Source organism: Diachasma alloeum, unplaced genomic scaffold, assembly GCF_001412515.2.
Source record: "Diachasma alloeum isolate Michigan unplaced genomic scaffold, Dall2.0 Dall_scaffold_00583, whole genome shotgun sequence".
NCBI lineage: Eukaryota > Metazoa > Arthropoda > Insecta > Hymenoptera > Braconidae > Diachasma > Diachasma alloeum.
The window spans coordinates 46,219-68,401 of NW_021680715.1; the positions used below are offsets into that span (position 1 = coordinate 46,219).

Sequence of the window (22,183 nt, forward strand, 5' to 3'; positions counted from 1 at the left end):
AATCTTCATATTGTCTGTTCATCGCAATGCGATAAACCCGAAGATGAATCCGCAATCTTCACAACCCTTGAAATCTATGGAAATTAATAACTATGAAATACTGAAAGAAGTACCCAAAAATCGTCTATGCAGTACGTCGATTTCATGTTAATCAAAATTCGTGGCCAACACTACGAGTCGGAATCTCAACTCACAATCTCAAAAATCTTCTAAATCTGCCGAGGTTGATGACAACCAACTACAGAAACCAACACTCTCAGCAAATCCTCCACTCAATACACCAATGTTATGTGAGCAGTCTTCCATTCCACCAATTGCCCTTAACGAGAACGGCAATGCTGATACTCTAGACACGAAAATCTAGAAAAGATGCCAAACTGTAAACTTCTTCAAACCACACTTGTCGCAAGGCGGTTAGAGAAGAAGGCGAAAGAGAGACGAGATGGGTCAAGTGTCGCGGCAGGTGTCCTCGGTCCCAATTAATTGGGGCGTGCCGGATAAAACAAGTACGCGCCCAGGAGGTGCTGCCACGAGTGACCCAACTCCATGAGGCTAATGCCTCAACACAATTAATTCTTAAATGTTACATACAATTCATTTTTTAATTTAATATACACAGGACTGTACACCTACACACTCACACAGGCAGCATTCCCCCACTACAGCCATTCAGTAAACCGACCAAAGCGCAACCAATAACTACCTCATGACCCCGACTATGGTCTTGCTTCAGAAAACGTTAGTTCAGCCTCCTGGTCTCTATTCTTCATGGTGGTGGGGTAACGGATGACCCACCGCCGCTGAGATGTTCAGACTAGGGGGAGAAGGCCAGGAGTCGAGCGGATGGTGTTCCTGTTACTCGGCACAGTCGTTGGTGGCATTGATCCGTAGGGGAACATTGTTAGGATAAGATCCGAAACAGCGAGAGAGTGGGACGCTTCGGCGTCCCAAACAGAATGACTGGATTACTTTGAGGACGTGGGATGTTTTAATTCCATGTTCTGAGGGATCCATCACTTCGGACGAAAGGAGTGCTGTTGGGGTGGATCCGTGGGCCGGGAGTTAGGCCGACTCCTGGAGGCCCGATGGCACGTGCCTCCACGACGAGTAATCTAGGTGTTGGCCCGCGATGATAGTGCTTTGACTGAACATTGAGGATGAGTTGGGGTGAGCACAGGTGGTTGAGAAAGAGCCTCCGGATACCTGTGTTGCATGTGCCTCTCAATGTTCGGTGTTCCGAGGAGTGAGAAGGATTCGCAGGTAATCGTCGACTTCTCCAGAGTTGAGCCACTCTGGAGAGAAAGGAAACACGTCAGAGGAATGGAAACATCCTCGGCGAAAGACACATGGAGAAATGTCTCCTGGGAGATACCCTTTATCGAGATCTCTCGGCTGGAAAGACGAAGATCGATCGAGTGAATTACTCCTAATATGGTGGACCTTGCCCACTCTACCGTGTTACGCTGATGCTGGCTCGGCATAGTTAGTCCCGCCACGAGAAGTCCTCAGAGTGGACGAGTTATCCTCTGAGGCCGGTTTACCGTTAGATTTTCCGTGAAAATCCAGCTGGTGCCCAACATCATTAAGCGATAGAGAAGATGCCAAACTAGTTTGGGATATTTGCTGGTGAGGCACAGGCAAAAATCCCTTACAGCCTATAAAGCATATATTGAAACGCTGCTAAATTATGGTCCTCTCATAAACTATTTACTTCAGCCACAAAACGCAACGATCGCATTATTATGAAAATGTTCAAAGAAATTACTCAAAACAGAAATTGTAAGGGTAGAGATTTAAGGAAACCTTCTCAGAGCTTATCTGGCAAAGTTATTTTACATTGTAATCAGCGTTCTACTAAAAAATGTTTGTTTATTTATACGTTCATTAATTGATTAGTAATAATAATAATAATAATAATAATAATAATCACTTACAATTATGAAAATTATATATCTTAGACAATAAGAATAATTTCTGAATAAATAATTCATGTAATCCTATAAATTGCGCGTTATCGAGATACGCGGTAGCGTATCGGCCAAGAAAAGTTTTGACCGACTAAGCAAAACATCAGACGGAGCACACCGCATATCTATACATGACAGAACTTTCCCCTCCACTACATCTAAATGATTTACATTCGGTGTAATGAAAACGGGACGAGAAATCGGGAAAGTGTCGTTAGTTACATCATATAAATCGCCTATGAGCTTTTCAACGCTGTAACTATGGTATTTTTTGGAATAACAGTAAAAAAGATACGCGCATAGCAACGGGTTGATATTCACATTCTCGCGATTCACATTATAGAGTCGGAGAATCAAGTTGGAACGTTGGCAGCGCCGGTCCAACTGAGCCTCATGTCCAACGTTGAAGTATTGCCACCAGTGCATTTGAATGTGGGTTGTGATGTTGTTATGGAAAACCACGGGAAATCTTCTTCACGTTAAATCACTTATTAGAATTAAACGGAAAATCTACTCGGTGAGAGAGGAGAGAGAGAGAGAGGGAGAGAGAGAGAGAGAGAGAGAGAGAGAGAGTTACCTTAACTCTACTTCAGAGCTACCTTAAGTTCGGAAAATTACTTAAATTGGTTACCTATCGCATGAATCGATTCCCTAAATTTTGAGAATAATGATCATTAAATAAATTCATTCAATAAACCAGATATTTTGCAGATAGTTTTGTCGAGTCAGTTAGGTTGAGTTGGAGTTTAATATTTTTTAGATTTTTTTACGTAAATTCGGTTAAGGAGCAGGATATCACCGTGGAATATTTCGCCAAAATAATGTGCTACCCAGTGTTTCCTGTAACCCTTTTTGGTCTGTCGATAGAGTGAGTACATCGGTCGAGTTGAAATGCTTGCGCTCCCTTGAGCGAGAGTGTTAGGGCTTTCAGTTGGTAGGCCGTGGAGACGATCGCCCAGTCGTCGAAACGGATTGCCATTGGGTTTTTAATCAATTTTGCGTTTGCGTTTTCATTGGTAAAGTCCTAATTCCTCTCCGGAGAGTGCCCTCTGTAGATAAGCTACCGTATTCCGGTCGTAGATGAAGCGAAGACCCGCTCAACCATCTCAGTTTCGTTTTGAGTTCAAGTAATTACGATTTAGTTCAGTTAAAATAATGAAAATCAATATGATATGAAAATTCAAATTTAAATATTTAATTATTTCGCGCACAATTATCCCGGGAATTGATTGTTCGCATCCCCAACACTCGAGTCAGCACCGTACGGGGCTAGTCTCCACCAGACTCCCCACCACTACGCAACAGGCCCGAGCGGAAACACGCAGTAGTCGCCCGGACGTTACCTGCACAAGAGCTCTCTCCTAACACCGCTTCGTAAGACGCTAATTGCGGAGGTAATCATCGTAGATAATTAACCAAAACTCGGTTATATCGACACTCCGGGATCATGGTGAGAAGTACCTGTGTACCTTTTTATTAGTGATTTTGGTGATTTTAGTGCGGTTTTGCGGAAATAAAATAAGTCACGTGAAATGGCGTCGCTACCTCTCGAAATGACGCCTACACCGATAACCATGGTTTGAAGGACAGAAAACCCTTCAAACGAACCCAAATGCTCCCTGGAAGCTACCTGAAATTATCTAGATGATATATATGCTACCTGAATTATTAATTTGTGTGAGAATTAATGATTTATGCGTCTCGCTACGACGATTGATGCCACTTACTACCTGTTCCATGGCTACCTTTTGGCTTGCTTCCTTTTCGCTTGCTCTCTTAATTGCTTATCGGCGCTTAATTTCGCTATGCTACCTATTTCTTCTATTTTCCCCAACTCACAAGAGTTTTGGAGGAAAAATTATACCTGAGATGATGTCGTCACGCTACCTTTTATGCGTTTTGATACTCTATAGCGTTTGTTAAGTTTTGGATTCCGGTTGGGCATGGGGACACTATCTTTTCAGTTATCTTCACTTCTATGGTTGGAATCCAAAACAATAAAATTGTTCAAGCTCCGTTTGGTTAATTTGACGGTTCTCTAACGGTTAGAAATTAATTTGAGACCATAAGCTACCTACGTTCGTGGAGAAAACCTCCATTTCTGGTTCAGAAATGCTCGCTTCAACGCTCAACGGTTCCGTTTGCGGTTCGTCGATTCCGCGTTGCTAAAAATCGGCTGACGCCCTAAACACTCGAAGTAAGGATTGAATGAGCTGGTGATTGTTCCTGGAGTCCAGTTTTAGCATTACGGTTTTTGGCGTTTCAGACTTGTCGGATTGCGGGAACGAAGGTAATGATTTGGCCGTGTTTGGATAATCGGGAATATTGGGTTAGGGTTTTATTGCGTATTTGTTGAGGCCAAAGAAAAATCATTACAAATTAGTAGGAGACCGTGGGATTAAATAGACACTTTGAACCCTTTTCAAAATGTTGATGTCTTATTGAAGTGGTGATGAAATAATTTTTTTTTTTAAATTAAAGTACAGTCAGCCCCTTTGTAATAAGCTTAGACTACCCTCAATCGATAAATTTGTTCCTTGGTTAAGTCTTAATAACGCGTTATACCAACCCATAGTAAACCGAGTCGTGTATTTTAAACAACCAACAAATAATATACCATCCTTTTACCGACTAAATACGCGAGTGTTTATTTAGAACTTCACCAAGTAATATCCCAACATCCCTATGAATGAGCGAATCCCCCATGAGCTCACCGCCGAAGTTAGCTGAGGATTATGTGACCATACAAAAGGAGTACAGTGCAGGAATACGTGAAACGGTGTAGTGAAAAGGAGATTCCTCTCACTGACAGTAATAGCTGGATGGAAAAGGACTACCATTCACTGAGTTTTACCTCCGGGTAAAACTCGAAACGTCACACTTATTTGGAAAAAAATAATGAAATCTGCCTAAAAACACAAAAATAAATGTTTTTGTAAAAAAACTGGGCCAAGAAAAAGTTTTGTTTTATTCCTACTGGGATATCGAAATTTTTGAAAAATACATAGAAATAAAAAAGGAAGCCAAGTCAGGAATTCTGAATAAATAATGATAGTGCACAATCAGGTTTCTATAAGAAAAATAGTTCTCAATGGAATAAGTACTCTAAAAAAATTCTCCATGGAATAAAAAATCTATAGGAGCAGGACCAACGTTGTTGGCGCGGAGTTTTTCAACTCACTGTCTGTATCAATCTAATCTTCCATCCGTTGATCCGCGTCTAAAACTCAAACACTAGAAATTTTAGGCTCGAGAGCAACTCTTCGACAGAAGTTAACCAAAACAATTCTGTTTTATAGCGTTTTAATGTTTATGGATTGTTAAGAAATTATCATTCGAGAAAAAAATATCATTAGATCTTTTTTGCGGCTGGATAATTTTCTGACAAAAACAGTCTTTTTACATTTCCTCTCAGAATTCCTCTTTATAAAGATGGAGCAACATTTAATGAGATGGAGGAATTGCGTTGTAACACCTAACCAGCGCATTACTCGTCTTCACATCTTCTCAATATGTAGCCCTAGGGCCGGTTTGTTCATGTTCCTTTTCCTCTAAAGGCCCATTTTGCAAACGGAGCTTTAGCAAACGGTCGATTGAAATAACACATGGAGGCCTCTAGCCAAACGGATGATTGGGCAAACGGACCCTTTGTTAAACGAGCCTTTAGAGCAAAAGGTACATGAACAAACCGGCCGCTACTCCACTGAGCGGTCGCCAATAGTTCTCGACCAGACTGTGCGACAAAGACAGGTGGCCTCACGAATTTCTTTCTCTCTCGCACAGAACCGAGGGCTCAGTACACTTTCCAGTATAGTTATATTTCAGTGCTTACAGTAGGACTCCTATAATTGCGACCCGACGGGGGAACGAATTCCGAGAAGTCGAAAATAGTCGGCCGAGCTCTCATTGGCCAAGCGCGCGGAGTGGGGAGGTCAGAGAGAGAACGCATTATGTTGCTCTCTGTATTCGGCCGTCGGGCAACAGTGCGTACATAACCCCAAAGTACATTTTTCCCAATGATTGAGGTTAGGGAAACACTCGGGAGCATAGGGCTATGCGCCCGGGAGATGATGGGACCATTCCGTAAACGGAAGGAGTGGGGACTGAAAACGCGAGAATAGGAACGCTGTGACTTCGCCGGTTGAAAATAGCCGGCTCGAAATTACAGGAGTCCTACTGTACTGTTGTAGGGCAAGTACCAAAAACAATGAAGTTGAAGTCCCCTGAATGAAATTAACAAAAGTGGTATGTATTAACGAAAGCTTTGCATTGATATATACAATTGGGGCTCGTCTCTGATTCGATTAATTATGCGCCTCAATAATAAATGGGTTTTTACTTCATTGATCCCCTTAGAACCTGAAAGTGTAACTGAAATTTTTCAATTGGAAGCTTCAGCGCCGCCACTCGTCAATTTAACATCGTGAATAGGAAGCGTTTTACCAATTTTTTTTAATAGTAGTGAGACGATGTGTGGTGAGACGATTGTCATTTGTTCCCTATTGTTAAAGGGAGACTGCTATGAGTTTTAAAAGTCGCGGGCTATTGGAATTCTCATACATTGAAGATCAATTATATATGTCTAAAAATGAATAATTAGTACAACAAAATTAATTTATTGTTCGTTTACCTCGCAGACGCTTAGAATAATAAAAATAGTCCACTGCCTCCAATTTTTGAGCTACAAAGGTTTCTTTTTTTTTTCTAAATTTTCGATAAAATGGGTACGATAGCAATTACGAATTAGTTTTTTGAACTTCAACTTCTACACAGCTAATTTCGTAATTTTTTCATGAAAAATTGCACCATTCATGTAAAATAGCCCGAAAAATGTTTCTGAAAGAATCGAGAATGGATTTTAAATATTTTACAGATAATTTTTCTGCATATTTTACATGAATGGCGAAAATTTTTATTTTAAACAAAACAAAATTAGTTGCGTAGGACTCCCATTTCAAAAAACTAATTCATAATTATTATTGCACACATTTTTTCAAAAACGGAAAAAAAGAAACCTCTGTAGCTCAAAAATTGAAGGCCCTGGACTATTTTCAACATTTTAAGCGTGTGCGGGGCAAATGAACAATAAACAATTAATTTTTTTGCACTAATTTTTCATTTTTACACATATATAATCGATCTTCAATGTATGAGAAATTTCACTCCAATCGCCCGCGACTTTTAAAACTCATGGTAGTCACCCCTCAATACAATGTAAAACAAAAGTTCCCACCTTGCTTCTTCTGACCATCAGACCACGATCTGAATCGGACCACTGAGGGAAACATGCGTACCCATGGTACCCAAGTTGAATTGAATTTATGAATTAAAAAAATATTCTCACCTAGGTTCGACGGGGAGAGGTACAGTGAGTAATCCCGGTCCACATCCAACCTTAGCCAGCCTCGCAACTTCTCCGCTGTGAGCTCCAGCAGCAATTACACAAAGTGCGAACTGTATAACTTTCTTCTCATCATTTTCAGTCTTCACTACGACATGATTGAGACCCTGATACCGTTCGTATCCTGTTCCTGATACAATAACTTGCTCGTCTTTTCTGAAAATAAAGCCTTTAACCTCAGCATTGACATACTCAGTGCCCAGATTCACTGCTTTCTTCTTAAAAGCGGAAAGAAGAGACCACGGATCGAACCAGCCTTCCTTTTCAAGGCCTAAACATCCCAGCGCAACTCCCTCAGTATTCATCCAGGGAAATCGTTGTTTAATTTTTTCAGCGGTTAAAAGGATGTTTTTAGCTCCTTTCAAATTTTGAAGTTTGGAGTTTTTTGTGAGGTCTTCTGCTCCATCTTCAGAGGCGAGCGATAGATATCCATATGGATGGAACTGAACATCCACTGGTGGTTCATTTTCTACATGTAAATGTTCATTTATTGTGCGGAGGAATTCAGCTCCATACAAGGACATTTCTATATTTTCTTCGAGGGAAAATTGTTGACGAAGCCCACCTGCAGACAATACTGTGGAGGCCTTGCAGTACTGAAAGAGAATAAAAATGAATAAATGAAACGACAATACGATTAGGAAAAAAAGTTGTGAATGGAAAGTATGTTTTTTAATCTGAAATAATAATGGTGTGCAGGGAGGAGAAAACCTAATGAGTTGGTTTGAGTTGGCATTTGATTTTGTAACGTGTTAAATGATCTGACGAGTGAGTAATGATTGTAATAAGGCGATAGTTGAGGAGATCTGAGTCTTGTCAGTTATATAATTTAGTCATATTATTATTCACATAAATTTTTTATTGAAGGGAGATGGATTTTTTTCATAGCAATTTTCCTTGTAAAGTAAATAAGATATTGATGAAAAATTCTCTAACTTTCTGCAGTTCTAAGATAGACAACATAAATTAAAATCATCAATGGTGGACGAATAAAAGAATAACTGACTACACAGGATAAATTTAATCATTATCCACGAACCGTTGGGTCCTTCTCAATAACAACGACGCTTAATCCTCCATTCGACATTTTCTTCAACCAATAAGCAATTGAGCTCCCAATCGCACCGCCTCCAATGACAACGACATCAACGTGACTAGGATAGTACGTTGAATCAATATCCCATTCGTCAAAGTCAACATTCTTTGGTTCCTTCCAGAAAAGAGCCTTTTGCTTAATTTCTCTCATCTGTTTCCCCATGACTCTAGCAGTCCTAGAGATTGGGTTCTCTGGCTCAACATCCGTTTCCCAGTAATTCTCATCTGTCTCCTTCTGCACATTTCTGTCATCGTCTGCCTGAAATAATTAATCATTTATTACTTGCGAATAGAAGCATTGTAATTCGTCGATTTTTTGGAAAATATTTGTGTACGTCCGTATGTGTGTGCCAAATCCAGGGTATTTTTTTTTATAAATCTTCACAAAACAAGCAGGGGGCTCAGCCGGTCCGACAGAAGAGATGCGACTGTTCCTTTGTGTATTATTAGTTTTGATGTGGATACGTCTATGGTTTCAATATGGGGGGTGATTTTGGGAAGCGGTCCTTATGTGCAGCATTATCTATTGGAATTCTAGAAAATTCTAGACATTTCGAGGCAATTTGAGAAATTTCGAGAGAATTCAATGAGTTTCCAGAAAATTTGAGAGAATGCAAGGAGTTTCTAGGAATTTCGAGAAAGAAGGAAAGACCATGGCCATATCCGCGTGTAATTACAGCTGTATGGAAGATATAGACGCCTGTAATTAACTTCCCGGCAGGGAAGTTATTGTAATGGCCGCGAAAATCAAAAATCGATTTTTCATCAAATCTCCATGTTTCAAGGTCTTTTCGATGTTCCTAGACAATTTTAAACAAAATGTCTGTCTGTCTGTGTGTGTGTGTGTGTGTGTGTGTCTAGGTATGTACGTGGTCAAAATTTTGGTTAACGATTTCTCGTGAACGAATTGTCCGATTTGACTTTTTTTTTTTCAATCGATAGGTTTTCATTCAACTTAGAGCGGATTAGATTTTGGCTGATATCTGTTTATTGGTTTTTGAGTTTTCCCGGAAAGAAAATTTCAAAATGACAAAAAAGTAACGAACATTTTCTTAATCTCATAAAAATCACATATAGAACGATTATAATGAAGAAAATTTCATACTTCTCTTCGATTCCTTCCAAAAATTGGCGTTTTTCTATCAATAAATGAGAAATAAAAAAATTCCAATTGGAATACATCGTTATCGACTGGCGCCTCTACTAATTGATCACTAACTCATCTGAAGTTAGTTGCTAAGAAAGTGTGTTGTTTTTCTAAATTTCTCATTATTTATATCACTCCGATGTTAATATTAACTCTCAATACTAGAAATCTTATCGTATTTCGAGTTAAGAGAAATATTATATGAAAACAAATGCTGAGATCAGTGGTGTACTTCGTCTCATGAAAATGCGATACATTTCTCATGAACGTGACATCTTTTGATCGACCAAGTTTTTGCGTCTACTTCCGGCATGTACACCGACTGTGTCGAACCGGCGTGTGCTTTGATAAAATTATCAAGTGAGAACTGTGTTTACCAAAATGTCGCTTGAGTATGACTTTACGAGCAGTGCGGAAATCGATGCTTTCCTCCCTGGCAATGTAATGATGTGAGTATAGTTATGCATATCATGTAATTAAAAACAAGGGTTTCTCATGAACAAATAAACAGAGTATTGAGAGTTGAAAAGCATTCTTTTAGTCAAAATGGGAGGAATAATAATATCGGGAAATTGTTGGTGCGACCCGTCCGACGGGTCTGACTCACATGAATACATCCGCTACCAACCCACCGGCAATGGGAGCGAGCGCCGCAAGCGACCAACACCCCAATCCACTAGTTTTTTATTATGTTTCATCTCCACGAATTCTATTGATAGTAAGCCTTTGAATGGATCGATAGCCATTCTATTTGGCAAAATAACAAGAAGAGGAAAATTCTGTCCCGTAGTGTTCTACAATGGCTTGATTGTCAAAAAAAATTTCAGCTGCTGTAAGACGACAATTTCCTGACTCAAATTCAATTTCCAATAGAAAATGGATATTCAGTACCAAATTACAAAGAAGATTTAATTAATTGAAATTCGAATAATATACTCGTATGTAATACCATAACCCTAGCGGACCCAGTGGAGAGTCCAACTCTCTATTTGTTCCACGATTAGAGAGTAAGTAGAGAATGGGTAGAGAGTTGGGCTGACAGGGCAGATTGTCTACTCTCCAATGCTTTGAGAGAGTAGATAGCTGAGGCGAGGGATATGCTGACCTTTATTAACTATGGCCTTTGAGAAATTTGACCCTCTAACCGACTGATCCTTGTACTTGGGACCTGTTTGAACTCCCGGAGCTCAAACTTTTGGACCTTTTCAGCTGAAAATACTCTGATTTCATTTGAAATTTTTTAATTGGATCTTTGTGACCCTTATAATTTCAGACCCTTAATATTCCAGACCCTTAAATTGGAACTCTCAATAATTCTGACCCTTGAAAATATTGAAAAGTGCAACTTTTGACTCTTAAACCTTCGGACCCTTAGACTAATCAGTAAATGATAAGAGTCAAATTTTTGACCCTCAATATTTCTGACCCTTAGACTAGCCGTACTATCTACTTTCTACTCTTGTAGAGAGTAGATAGTTGGGAGAGGATGCGTGGTGGGGGCATTCAGACCCTTATTTGTTAGACCCTTAACGTTCCTCATGAGCCTAAAAATTTGACCCTAAATGGTGCTGACCCTTGAACATGTTTAGAGTGAAATTTTAGACTCTTAAAATTTCTGACCCTTAGACTAGTCGTACTATCTACTCTCTACTGTTGTAGAGAGTAGATAGTTGGGATCGGATGCCTGGTGGGGGCTACTGTCTACTCTCTAGACACGTAGAGAGTAGAGAGAGCCCCCACCACGCATCCGATCCCAACTATCTACTCTCTACAACAGTAGAGAGTAGATAGTACGACTAGTCTAAGGGTCAGAAATTTTAAGAGTCTAAAATTTCACTCTAAACATGTTCAAGGGTCAGCACCATTTAGGGTCAAATTTTTAGGCTCATGAGGAACGTTAAGGGTCTAACAAATAAGGGTCTGAATGCCCCCACCACGCATCCTCTCCCAACTATCTACTCTCTACAAGAGTAGAAAGTAGATAGTACGGCTAGTCTAAGGGTCAGAAATATTGAGGGTCAAAAATTTGACTCTTATCATTTACTGATTAGTCTAAGGGTCCGAAGGTTTAAGAGTCNAGGTCTGAAGGTTTAAGGGACAAAAGTTGCACTCTTCAATATTTTCAAGGGTCAGAATTATTGAGAGTTCCAATTTAAGGGTCTGGAATATTAAGGGTCTGAAATTATAAGGGTCACAAAGATCCAATTAAAAAATTTCAAATGAAATCAGAGTATTTTCAGCTGAAAACATTCCAGGGTCCTAAAGTTTGAGCTCCGGGAGTTCAAACAGGTCCCAAGTACAAGGGTCAGTCGGTTAGAGGGTCAAATTTCTCAAGGGCCATAGTTAATAAGGGTCAGCATATCCCTCGCCTCAGCTATCTACTCTCTCAAAGCATTTGAGAGTAGACAATTTGCCCTGTCACCCCAACTCTCTACCCATTCTCTACTTACTCTCTAATCGTGGAACAAATAGAGAAATCACCGTACTCTCTACTGACTCTCACATACGTCCGTTAGGGAAGAGCTTCCAAATCATCAGGTATTTCCCGATAGGTCCGTTTGTATGTAGGGAACCTTGAAGAAAATACCTGAGTAATTTTGAAGCTCGAGTGTTTTTCCACCTAAATTTCGGCCAAGAGAATTCCACTATGAGACAAAATGCATCTGTCAGTTCCAACGAAGGTCTCACTCAACCAGGAAATCTTTTGTTTTTCATATATATCAACGTGAAAAATCACCAGTGGAATTATAAAAAATTACCAGTTGATAACCATGTTGACGATATAAATTAACAGTCGAATAGTACAATTCTATTGGCTGAAATTTGGAGGGGAAATATTCTCATCAGGAGTTCCCCGATTCCTATCAATTTTCATTGAATATTTAAATTAAAATTTACATTTTTTATGGATCATTTCAATTAAATTTCAAAAGTAAACAATGATACGCACAATGGCGTTCAAAAAGAAAGAAAAGGGTTTCGAATCGGGAAGTTCGAAAATGAGTCCAGTCACATGTGAACAGTGGTAGTAGTCTCGAAGATCACATGCGAAACATAAGAATGAGATTCTACAGAAATCATGAGGGCCATTAAAGTGAAACGAAACCCCTGTGCCTGTAGGACCTTATAGAATTATGTTTTCTCCGGTAATTATTATTTTTTATTTATGATGAAACTACGCTAAGAAAAAAAATTCTAATATCTGAAACATATTTATGCCATACGTGCGTGAAATCCGGCCGGTTTCAGTTGAGTGTCGACGCACAGAAAGTGCCGGGTTTCACACTGTAGTGTGGAACCCTACACATCTGTATAATCATCTGTGCGTAACCCATGGGCATGCGCAAATGCACGGGTCGATGTGCAGATCGATGCGCAAATGGTCGTTGCAATATCATCGTTGGATTCCACACATCCATTGCACATCGACTCGCGCATCGACTCATAACATCGCCCACTGCCTCACTTGTTGGTATCCACATAACCCTCTCACTATTCTGTCGTTAAATTTATTCATTTATTCAATATAAAAGCAGTGAAATTAAATTGACAACCACATCATACCCGACAGTGACGAGGAGATTGATCTCTCGGGAGATTTATTTGATGGAGATTCGACATTTCTCACCGAAGCAACCGTCGGTTCTCCGCCAAATAAAAAGCTGTGTCTGGATGATGAAAATGATGAAAATAACAACTGGAATGATGAAAATCTTCTACCAGAAATTTCGAAATCAGCACAAGAAGTGAGGAATAATTTGATCCCCGAAAAATCGGTTGATAAATATTTTTTTTATTTTTGATCTTGATTTTGATTTCTTTTGTTTTTCAGTGGGGGGGGGCGAAGCCCCCCCAACCCCCTCTCTCAGCAGGGGCTCCGTCCCTGCACCCCGCGGGGGCTTCGCCCCTCGACCCCACCAGGGACTTCGTCCCTGCACCCTACCGGGGGGCTTCGCCCCCCTGGGCCCCCTTCTGCCCCCCCCCGACCCCTTTTCGCCGCGCACGCACTTATGGTGTAAAATAGTATACGCAACTCGTGCGGGCAGCAAGCGGTTACGCACTTGTTGCGTAATATACTATTTCCTGAGACAAGTAATTTTTCTTCAATTGTTTAATTCTCCCAGGCATTTCAACTCACGTGGCCCGAGAAAGGTCTCATCCTCCAAAATATTCTTGTACTCAAGTACACAGAGAGAAATATTCAATAAAAATTACCTATTTTTTCCGTAATTCCGGAGCGAAATCTGGTTATAGGAAATTTTACGGAACTGTCACGAAATTTTTTCGGAACGGTCCGTAATTTTTATCCGAATCTTCTGTGAAAAATTACGATACCGTCACTTAAATTATCTGAGTCGATTCCGTAATCGGTGAGTGAATTATGAGTTCCGTAATTTTTACTGAACATTTCTCTCCGTGTATGATTTTGTCGCGAATGAACTCACTCAAATCACGTAGAAGAATCGTCAATCTTCAAGTATTTATTGTTTTCATATTTTTTTTGCTATGCAGTTCCAATATTTCGATATGTAATATATTCATGATATAATGCGCAACGATAGTGATAAATGAAAATTCATTCGAGTTCCGTGAACCGCAAATATTCTGAGATTTAAACCATTAAAAATAATTTACTTCTCTCAAGTAAATATGGTCTACATATTAGGAAATTTTTCTCTCAGTGTACTTCATTGACTCAATAATGCAAGATTCGAGTCGATAAAGTAGTTTCATAGATGAAAATTAGTAATGGTAGGAGAAAACACAATTCTGAAAGTTCATATAGATACAGGGGTTTCGTTTCGCAAGTCGTAGCAAAAATTTGTTTTTTTCATCCCATTTTTCTCCGATTGTATCCAATATAAATGGTTGAAATTTTGACCAAGTATTGAGGGCAGCCTGAGGGAGGGCATCTATCTATTATTTTTCAGATTTTTTGCAAAAAAAATTGCAGAAAAGTTAATGACACAGCTCACATTACCGTTTTTACTGGGAACTGTAAAATGAGAAGCGACAAAAACGTTTTTTAACGACTTATTGTTATCTATCGCCATTTTTAGGAGATAGTTGCCCTCAAGGATACTCTAATACACTTATTTTGAGTAGAAAAACGTTTACCCATGCCGTCATTTTTGCAAATAATGGGTTGAAGTGTTTGGTGGAATTTCAAGGGATAACCAATCCTATACAGGGCAGTAATTGCAGTAGAGAGTACTTTTTCTGATCAGTAGATGGCGCATAAAGCGTTGAAAATTTTTGTCAAGCAGGTCATGCAGGGAGGGGCTGAATTCACTGATCTCTATACTAACTGGAAAGACTATCCTGTACACTGAAATAGAGTAATACTGGAAAGGGCACTGCCATGCTATGCCCGTGAGCGGAAAACGAGCCAGAGAGAGGTAGATTTTCAAGGAAGCCTGTCTCACTCTCCTCGGCGCTGGGTATGCATAGAATGTACTGAATGACGTCCAGTACAAGCGAATTAAAAAGCATTCTTCGCGTTATGTTTAGTGAGTTCGTAATTATGTGAAGATAAAGAAAAATACTGTTGGATACGAAAAAAATTTTTCAATACAAAATTAGACCAAGTACACACGAGTGTGATGTCTCCTTATTGATTAGAAATTATTAAAGTTAAAATGGTGAGCTCTTGCTGCGTAAAACATTGCCCTAATACTTGGTATCCCAATACTAACCTCACACACCATACGTAAGTACTTGTTTCGTTAATTAAACTACTCTCTTTCAACTTTACGAACGTTTTCATTGATTTTTCCTACTCGTATGCAATAATAAAACATTCTCATAATTTTTTTACAATGTTGCAAAGACTAAGTAAAAATTGATTCTGATTCGTTTAGTGAGACACCGAGGCATCTTTCTAAAATTAATTAATTGATTTCTCTCTCAATGTTAATCAATAGCATTCAATTATCAACTTTTTGTTTCAGGAATTACATTGGAGATACAAAAATTTGCTATTCCGAATACTGAGGACGATAGTGAATCGGAGGATTTCGAATTATCTTCAAAATAATCGAATTGAAAATTGATTGAATTGTATACTTTATGAATTGATCTTTATGTACAATTTTTGTTAATTTGAAAATAATAAATTTCACATGAATAATAATTTTGGGGGAAGAACGTTCAGGAATCAATTTAATGTCATAAATATGGATTTATAGAAATCTAGCGCTTGCAACGAGGAGTCAAGAACGTCAAAACTACAGCTCAGACGCTGCGCACGGTAAGGAGAAACTTTTGGGCCGAACGGTACGACAAAGACAGGCATCCTTGAAAATTGACCCTCTCTCTCGGCTCGCGTTAGGCGCCTCAGTGCCCTTTCCAGTATTACTCTATTTCAGTGATCCTGTAAGACACTGTGGCGCAAGTTGGACGTTCACCCAGTGCCTCCGTTGTATGGCCTAGGAACTAAGCGCGCCGTTAGCGCGCTTGCGCGACCGTAGTGGCATAGTGGGGGGAGGGTAATGTGACCTGGTAAAGTTGGAAAATTGAATGGACATTTTTCTGATGTTGTATTATACAATATCGAGATTTTCCCGGTGGCTCGGCGCAGTGGGTAAGTTCGTTGCCTCACATGCGAAAGGTTCCGAGTTCAAATCCCGGCCGGGTAGAATGGTGCGATCTAACCATTCAAAGTCTTGGTCATCATCGCAGTATACCCTAACCGAGTCGAAGCGATGTAAAATAACGTTAAAAAAAATATATATATAAATATCGAGATTTGAATTGAAATGATAACTGGGAGGATTGCCGGGGGGAATAAACACAGAAAGTGGAAAAACCATTTATCTTCCGACAAATTCTTACATGAATATAAATCCTCTTTTTAAAATAGATATTGTGTGGTGCAATGAGGTAACATTATCGTCACAGGAGAGGATGAAACAAAAAGATAATAGAGGTTCGATTTTGATCAGGTTTAAGTGAAATAGCATGGGCGGAATGATAAGGACAATTTGATGCAGATCTAATTGAAATATAATAAAATAAAATAAAAAAATCTAATTGAAATAATTCTATCTTTTTCTGCAATAGAAAATAACACGTGGTATTTATTGAAATTATTTTTCATAATTTCAAAGACTAATTACAATACAACAAAGACATTATTCAGCAGACTGTGCGAGCTATATCACTGCCAGTTTTATTATTTTATCACCGTTAGTGAACTTCTCATATCTCCAAATTATTGCCTTGCATTGTCGAATGCAATTCATATTTACTCTTTCTTTTTATCATGATTGGAGCCTATGTTTCATATACATTACCTCCTGCAACATCTACTTAGAGTTGCATTACACATTTCTCTGATACAAAATTAGAAAATTATGGAAAGACAATTCTTTGGATTTGGTGGATCTTTTTTTGCAGTATTCACGCCGAACCATTTTTGTAAAAGTTTACAGAATGGAAGGAATGAATTATTTCGTAACCTAACTGACAATTGAACTCTTCCTAAAGACATTCGTCGACAGGTAATGCCCAGGTANCATGATTGGAGCCTATGTTTCATATACATTACCTCCTGCAACATCTACTTAGAGTTGCATTACACATTTCTCTGATACAAAATTAGAAAATTATGGAAAGACAATTCTTTGGATTTGGTGGATCTTTTTTTGCAGTATTCACGCCGAACCATTTTTGTAAAAGTTTACAGAATGGAAGGAATGAATTATTTCGTAACCTAACTGACAATTGAACTCTTCCTAAAGACATTCGTCGACAGGTAATGCCCAGGTATTCACTGTTGATTGACAGCACTGAAATGTAGTATATACTGAAATGTAGTATATAGTGATTGACAGTTACCGAAATGACAGATATTTGGGGGTTATGGGACCGGAAAAATGACACAGTCAGATAACCATCTCCACTATCTAGCATTCTAGTCGCGCAAGCGCATTGAGGCATCCTGTAGTTCCGAGGCCATACAAGGGAGGCGCTGGCGAACTATTCAAGGCTAGAGATCACGGATCTCTATATAACTGATTATTCAAAATTGATTTTTTGAAAAAACTAAAACGTCAATTAAATCTAGCAAAAAATTACGATTAAAAAAAATCTAATAACATTCTTTGGCGATTCTTTGTAGTTTTTAAAAATTCAATTTTTTCAATTATTAACAATTATACAATTCATTAATAATACAATATTAATAACAATTGTACTAATTTCGACATTCCTCCATGCTTCGGCTTCCTTTCGCGTTTATTGACAATGTCAGTTTTCACTGATTATTAACAAAAGTTCGTCTATTATTCTGGATGTCCTACACGGTAAAATATCCTATAATATTTCCCAATGCTCTCGGTAAATTTACCACTGCCCCACTACCTGCAGCTGACACGGACATGCGCACTAGAGAGAATCTTACTTCGCTGACTACTATCCGGAGGCGCTGCGTACCTCTCTAATAAACTCACTGGCTGCGATAGGGATCGGCTATCCAGTTATATAGAGATCAGTGATTACTGTCTATAATTCTGTAATTATTGTATGGTGATTACTCCTCCGATATTTCTCTACATTTTACAAATGATCTGTGAACTATGTATGTGAATTTCTAAGGGATTTATGACTGTAAATTGCAGCTTCATGCCCCGTGCAATAATGAGATGATGTGGACAATCTATAAAACTCTGATTTGTCGGAAAATAATGAGTAATTATAATTGTCTAATATGTGAATCAACTATGAAAAGTGTTATTATTCATTAACTCGGCCCAAGAAAGGAATTAAACGTAGATTTTCAGTAAAAAAACCTGAAAATTTGTCAATTTAATTTTTTTTCCATATGGCGCAGGCAAAAAAAATTGTTTTCTCTGCGCTATTCTATAGAAAAACATGAAATGAAAGATGATGATTTTTTCCAAAGTTGTATCTTCATCCAATGATGTTCAAACCAATTTTTGAAAACTCAATTTTTGTTTTCCAATAGAAATTATCATTAAAAAATTAAATGAAAACTCTCAGACCAGTGTTGATATATTTATGATTTTTCCGAATTTTTTCAGATTTTTAGATCACTTTTGGATGGCTAAAAACGTGAAAATAAGAAAAAGATGGTTTTTTCAAGATAAAACTGGCAGGAATGCAGATAAAAATCCAAAAATTTGCATGCAAGCATATTTTATCACGATGAACAACAGAAAAAATTGGTGATTCAAAATTCGTTGGGGGCATTTTCACCATACTTATTGCGCTAGACTCTTTTCAGTTTTTCAATAATTTTTATTTGTTCTAAATTGGCCCCAATACCTGAACGCAGCATCATCTTCGTTTTGATGCGGTTTATACGAGAAAACATTTTTTTTCCATCAATAATGAGTCAAAAAAGTATTTTTATGAAAATCGGAAATTTTCATCAAAAATTGTCACTATAATTACAATAATTTGTTAATTTTTTGGTTGAGACAAGTATTGAAAATAACCGGCAATCGCTATTATTTATGGAATAATCCCCCAAATAAGTGAATATTCAATTAAATATTAGCAAATGGTGGAAGTTAAACTTATTCATATTTTCTACTATTCAACTTTAGAATGAAAAATTATTATTTCTCTAATTATGCAATGTAAATAGAAGAACAATAGAAGACATAATGTGTCTAACCTCGGCTATTTGCTTATATTTACTTGAATATTCACTTATTCAGGAGACAATTGTATGAATAAGAAGGATGTTCGGTCATTTTAAAAACTTGTCTCGAAATTAGTTAACAACAAAAATTGACTAAGAAATTGGATATTCCAGACCCGGATATAAATGGCGCATTCTCGTCAAACCAGACAGTGATTTTTTGGGATGTCTCAGATTTTTTTGAATTTTTTTTACAATGTTCTGGAATATGAAAAAAGCATCTGTGATTTTTTTCAGAATTTTCGGACTACTTGTTCTATTTTTGCTGTCTAATTTGATGTTTGAATTGAAATAGCTTGTATCTCCGGTTCTATACGTGATAGAATGATAAATAAAAAAAAATCAATTTTCTTCAAACTTTACGAAAAAAATTGCATCAAATGTCACAAACCATCAGGAGACCCATTTTAGGTAGAAAGAAGACAAAATATTTTTTTTAATCCACTTGGACACCTTCATTTTCGTTGATATTTTCTGACATAATTTTTTGAGCTTCAAAAAAGTAGAGAAAGAAAAATTCAAGGTGAATCTCAAGATGTTAACTCAGTGCACTCGTTTTCGCTTTTTTTTATCATCAAAATTTGACCCTCTTATCGATTCCTCGAACTTTCTAGTGAATGATCACTTGAATTCATGTAGATAATTGTATTAATTGTATATAATTCATTGAAAAATGATAAATATTTCACAATAATCGTTCCTTTGCGTTTTAACCGACGAATAAAAGTGGATTCCGGGGATTCAAACTCGAAAAAACATTGAGGAAACGAAACATAAATGACTTACATTCTCTCTCATGAACTGCTCACGATTATAAATTTTCGAATTACGCGCTAAATGAAGTTCATAGAAAAATGCTCACGTAGTGTCAACATAATCTCGAATTCATTCAAACTCATATGCAGAAACAAGTCACAAGTCACAAGTGCAATTGAAAGTGCTTTATTGTTTGAGTTTCTAATTGTAGACATTATAACTACAATGAAGTTCCGTGATAGGTGCTGTAATCCCCTCAAACTAGAAAATCATTTGGTTAAGAGAAGTTTACGCGAACCGTCCAACATTTTAATTGCAGAGATTCCTACATTAAAAGGAACGAAAATTTGTACAACGTGTCGACTCACGCTGACCGGATTGCCAAGCTGTTGGGTGGTACGAAAGACTTCCTATCAGTTAAACAACCCGATGGATCTCGATTGCATCTGCAGAAGCGTTTCTTATACTGCAACTTGAAAGAATTATATGAATTGCATTTATCAGGATACCCCAATTCAAAAGTTAGTTTCTCGGTGTTTGCAAAATTACGACGTGAGGAGTGTATTTTGGCAGGGGACCCAGGGACACATTGTGTATGCCTGTGTGTACATCATGAAAATTTAAAGCTCATGGTCGATGCCGTAGATTTCCCCCGACTGACGGAAAATGCTGCTCATGAATTAACGTCGTACAAAGATCTGATTGGTTTTATTACCTGCACCCACGCACCACCTGATTGTCACCTGGGAGAACGCTTACAGTGTCCTGACTCGGAGGTTCTTGAAAAATTTCTCCAACAAACGTTCGATGAGAATGACATTGAGCGAGTAGAATATCACTCATGGACTGAGACGGATCGGGCAGCGATGGCAGTGAATGTATTGTCCAGTGATGCATTCATTAAAAGCTTGTGTGAAAAAACTGTGAAAGTCAAAACACACGATTTCATCACCAAACAGCAATCTAAATACGTGGATCATAGGAAACAGAATTTGGAGGAAGGAGAATTCTTGATTCAAATGGATTTCGCAGAAAACTACGCCTTCGTTGCTCAGAACGCTATCCAATCATTCCACTGGAATAACAATCAGGGTACAATCTTCACCGTTGTATATTATTATAAACTTGACAATGAACTCCAGCATGGCTCTATCGTGATATTATCAGATAATCGTGAGCACAACACAGTTGCAGTTTGGGTGTTTCAGAAGCTGATAGTTCAATATTTGCAAAGCAAGTTCAAGGTTACGAAAGCCATTTACTTCACTGATGGAGCAGCCCAGCACTTCAAAAACCGTTACACCATTGCTAATTTGTTAGAACATGTGAACGATCATGGAATACATGCCGAGTGGCATTTCTTCACCACCGCACATGGTAAGGGATCGTGTGACGGTATTGGTGCGAATCTGAAAAGATCTGCAGCGCGAGCCAGTCTTCAAGCAAAATCCCCTGCAGACCAGATCCTGACTGAACATGCGTTATTTAAATGGGCTGTTGACCATTTCCGCACAACAAATATTTTGTTCAGTCCTTCAGCTGACCATGTTAATGCTGCTGAATATCTTTCTGACAGATTCAAGAAAGCAAACCCCGTTCCAGGCATCCAGAAGATTCACTCATTCGTGGTGAACGATGAAAATCAAGTTTGTTTAAGGAGATATTCATTTTCCATGGAGTGTGATCTTTTTCCTAGGAAGATTCGTCAATCTAGGAAAAGAAAACTTTGAGCATTATATTTTAGCATTCGAAAAAAATGACTCATTTTTTAAACTATCCTTCTATTTACATATGAAATTTTCGAAAATGACATCATTAGAGGATCGGCGGAACGGCTTGAGTCGATTTGGCTTTTTACCGAGTTTTCAGGAAATATCTCAGAATCCAAGAGAGATAGCGAAATTTGTGTGGAATCTTTTTTCTAGGTAAGAGCGAGAGCAATATAAAAGGTTTCTACCAAAATTTCGATAGCTCCATCAGTTCGAGATATTCATGAAAAACCCACACTCAGACAAAATTAACTTGAACCATTCTTTTGATTCGCTGGTAATGGATTAGATTATTTTCTTCGTTCTTTATCTTTTTTTTTAATGAAGTTCTTTAATGGGAGCGTTCAAATATTACGTCACACAGTTGGGGGGGGGGGG

At 38.3% G+C, this 22,183-nt stretch overlaps 1 protein-coding gene across 3 annotated transcripts in view; it reads right to left on the reverse strand.

Annotated features, from left to right (window-relative positions):
* LOC107043472 (FAD-dependent oxidoreductase domain-containing protein 1) overlaps positions 1-22,183 on the reverse strand; it is a 129,309-nt gene that overhangs the window by 34,537 nt on the left and 72,589 nt on the right. For 2 of the 3 annotated variants that reach the window (XM_015265003.2, XM_015265002.1), the window contains exons 3-4: positions 8,408-8,722; positions 7,312-7,964 (exon numbers count right to left, since the gene is read on the reverse strand). In XM_015265003.2, coding sequence (XP_015120489.1) covers positions 7,312-7,964; positions 8,408-8,722 — 968 coding nt within the window. Of the gene's footprint in view, positions 1-7,311; positions 7,965-8,407; positions 8,723-20,751; positions 21,183-22,183 lie in introns of those variants that run through there. The other variant, XM_015265005.1, reaches the window with a different exon arrangement.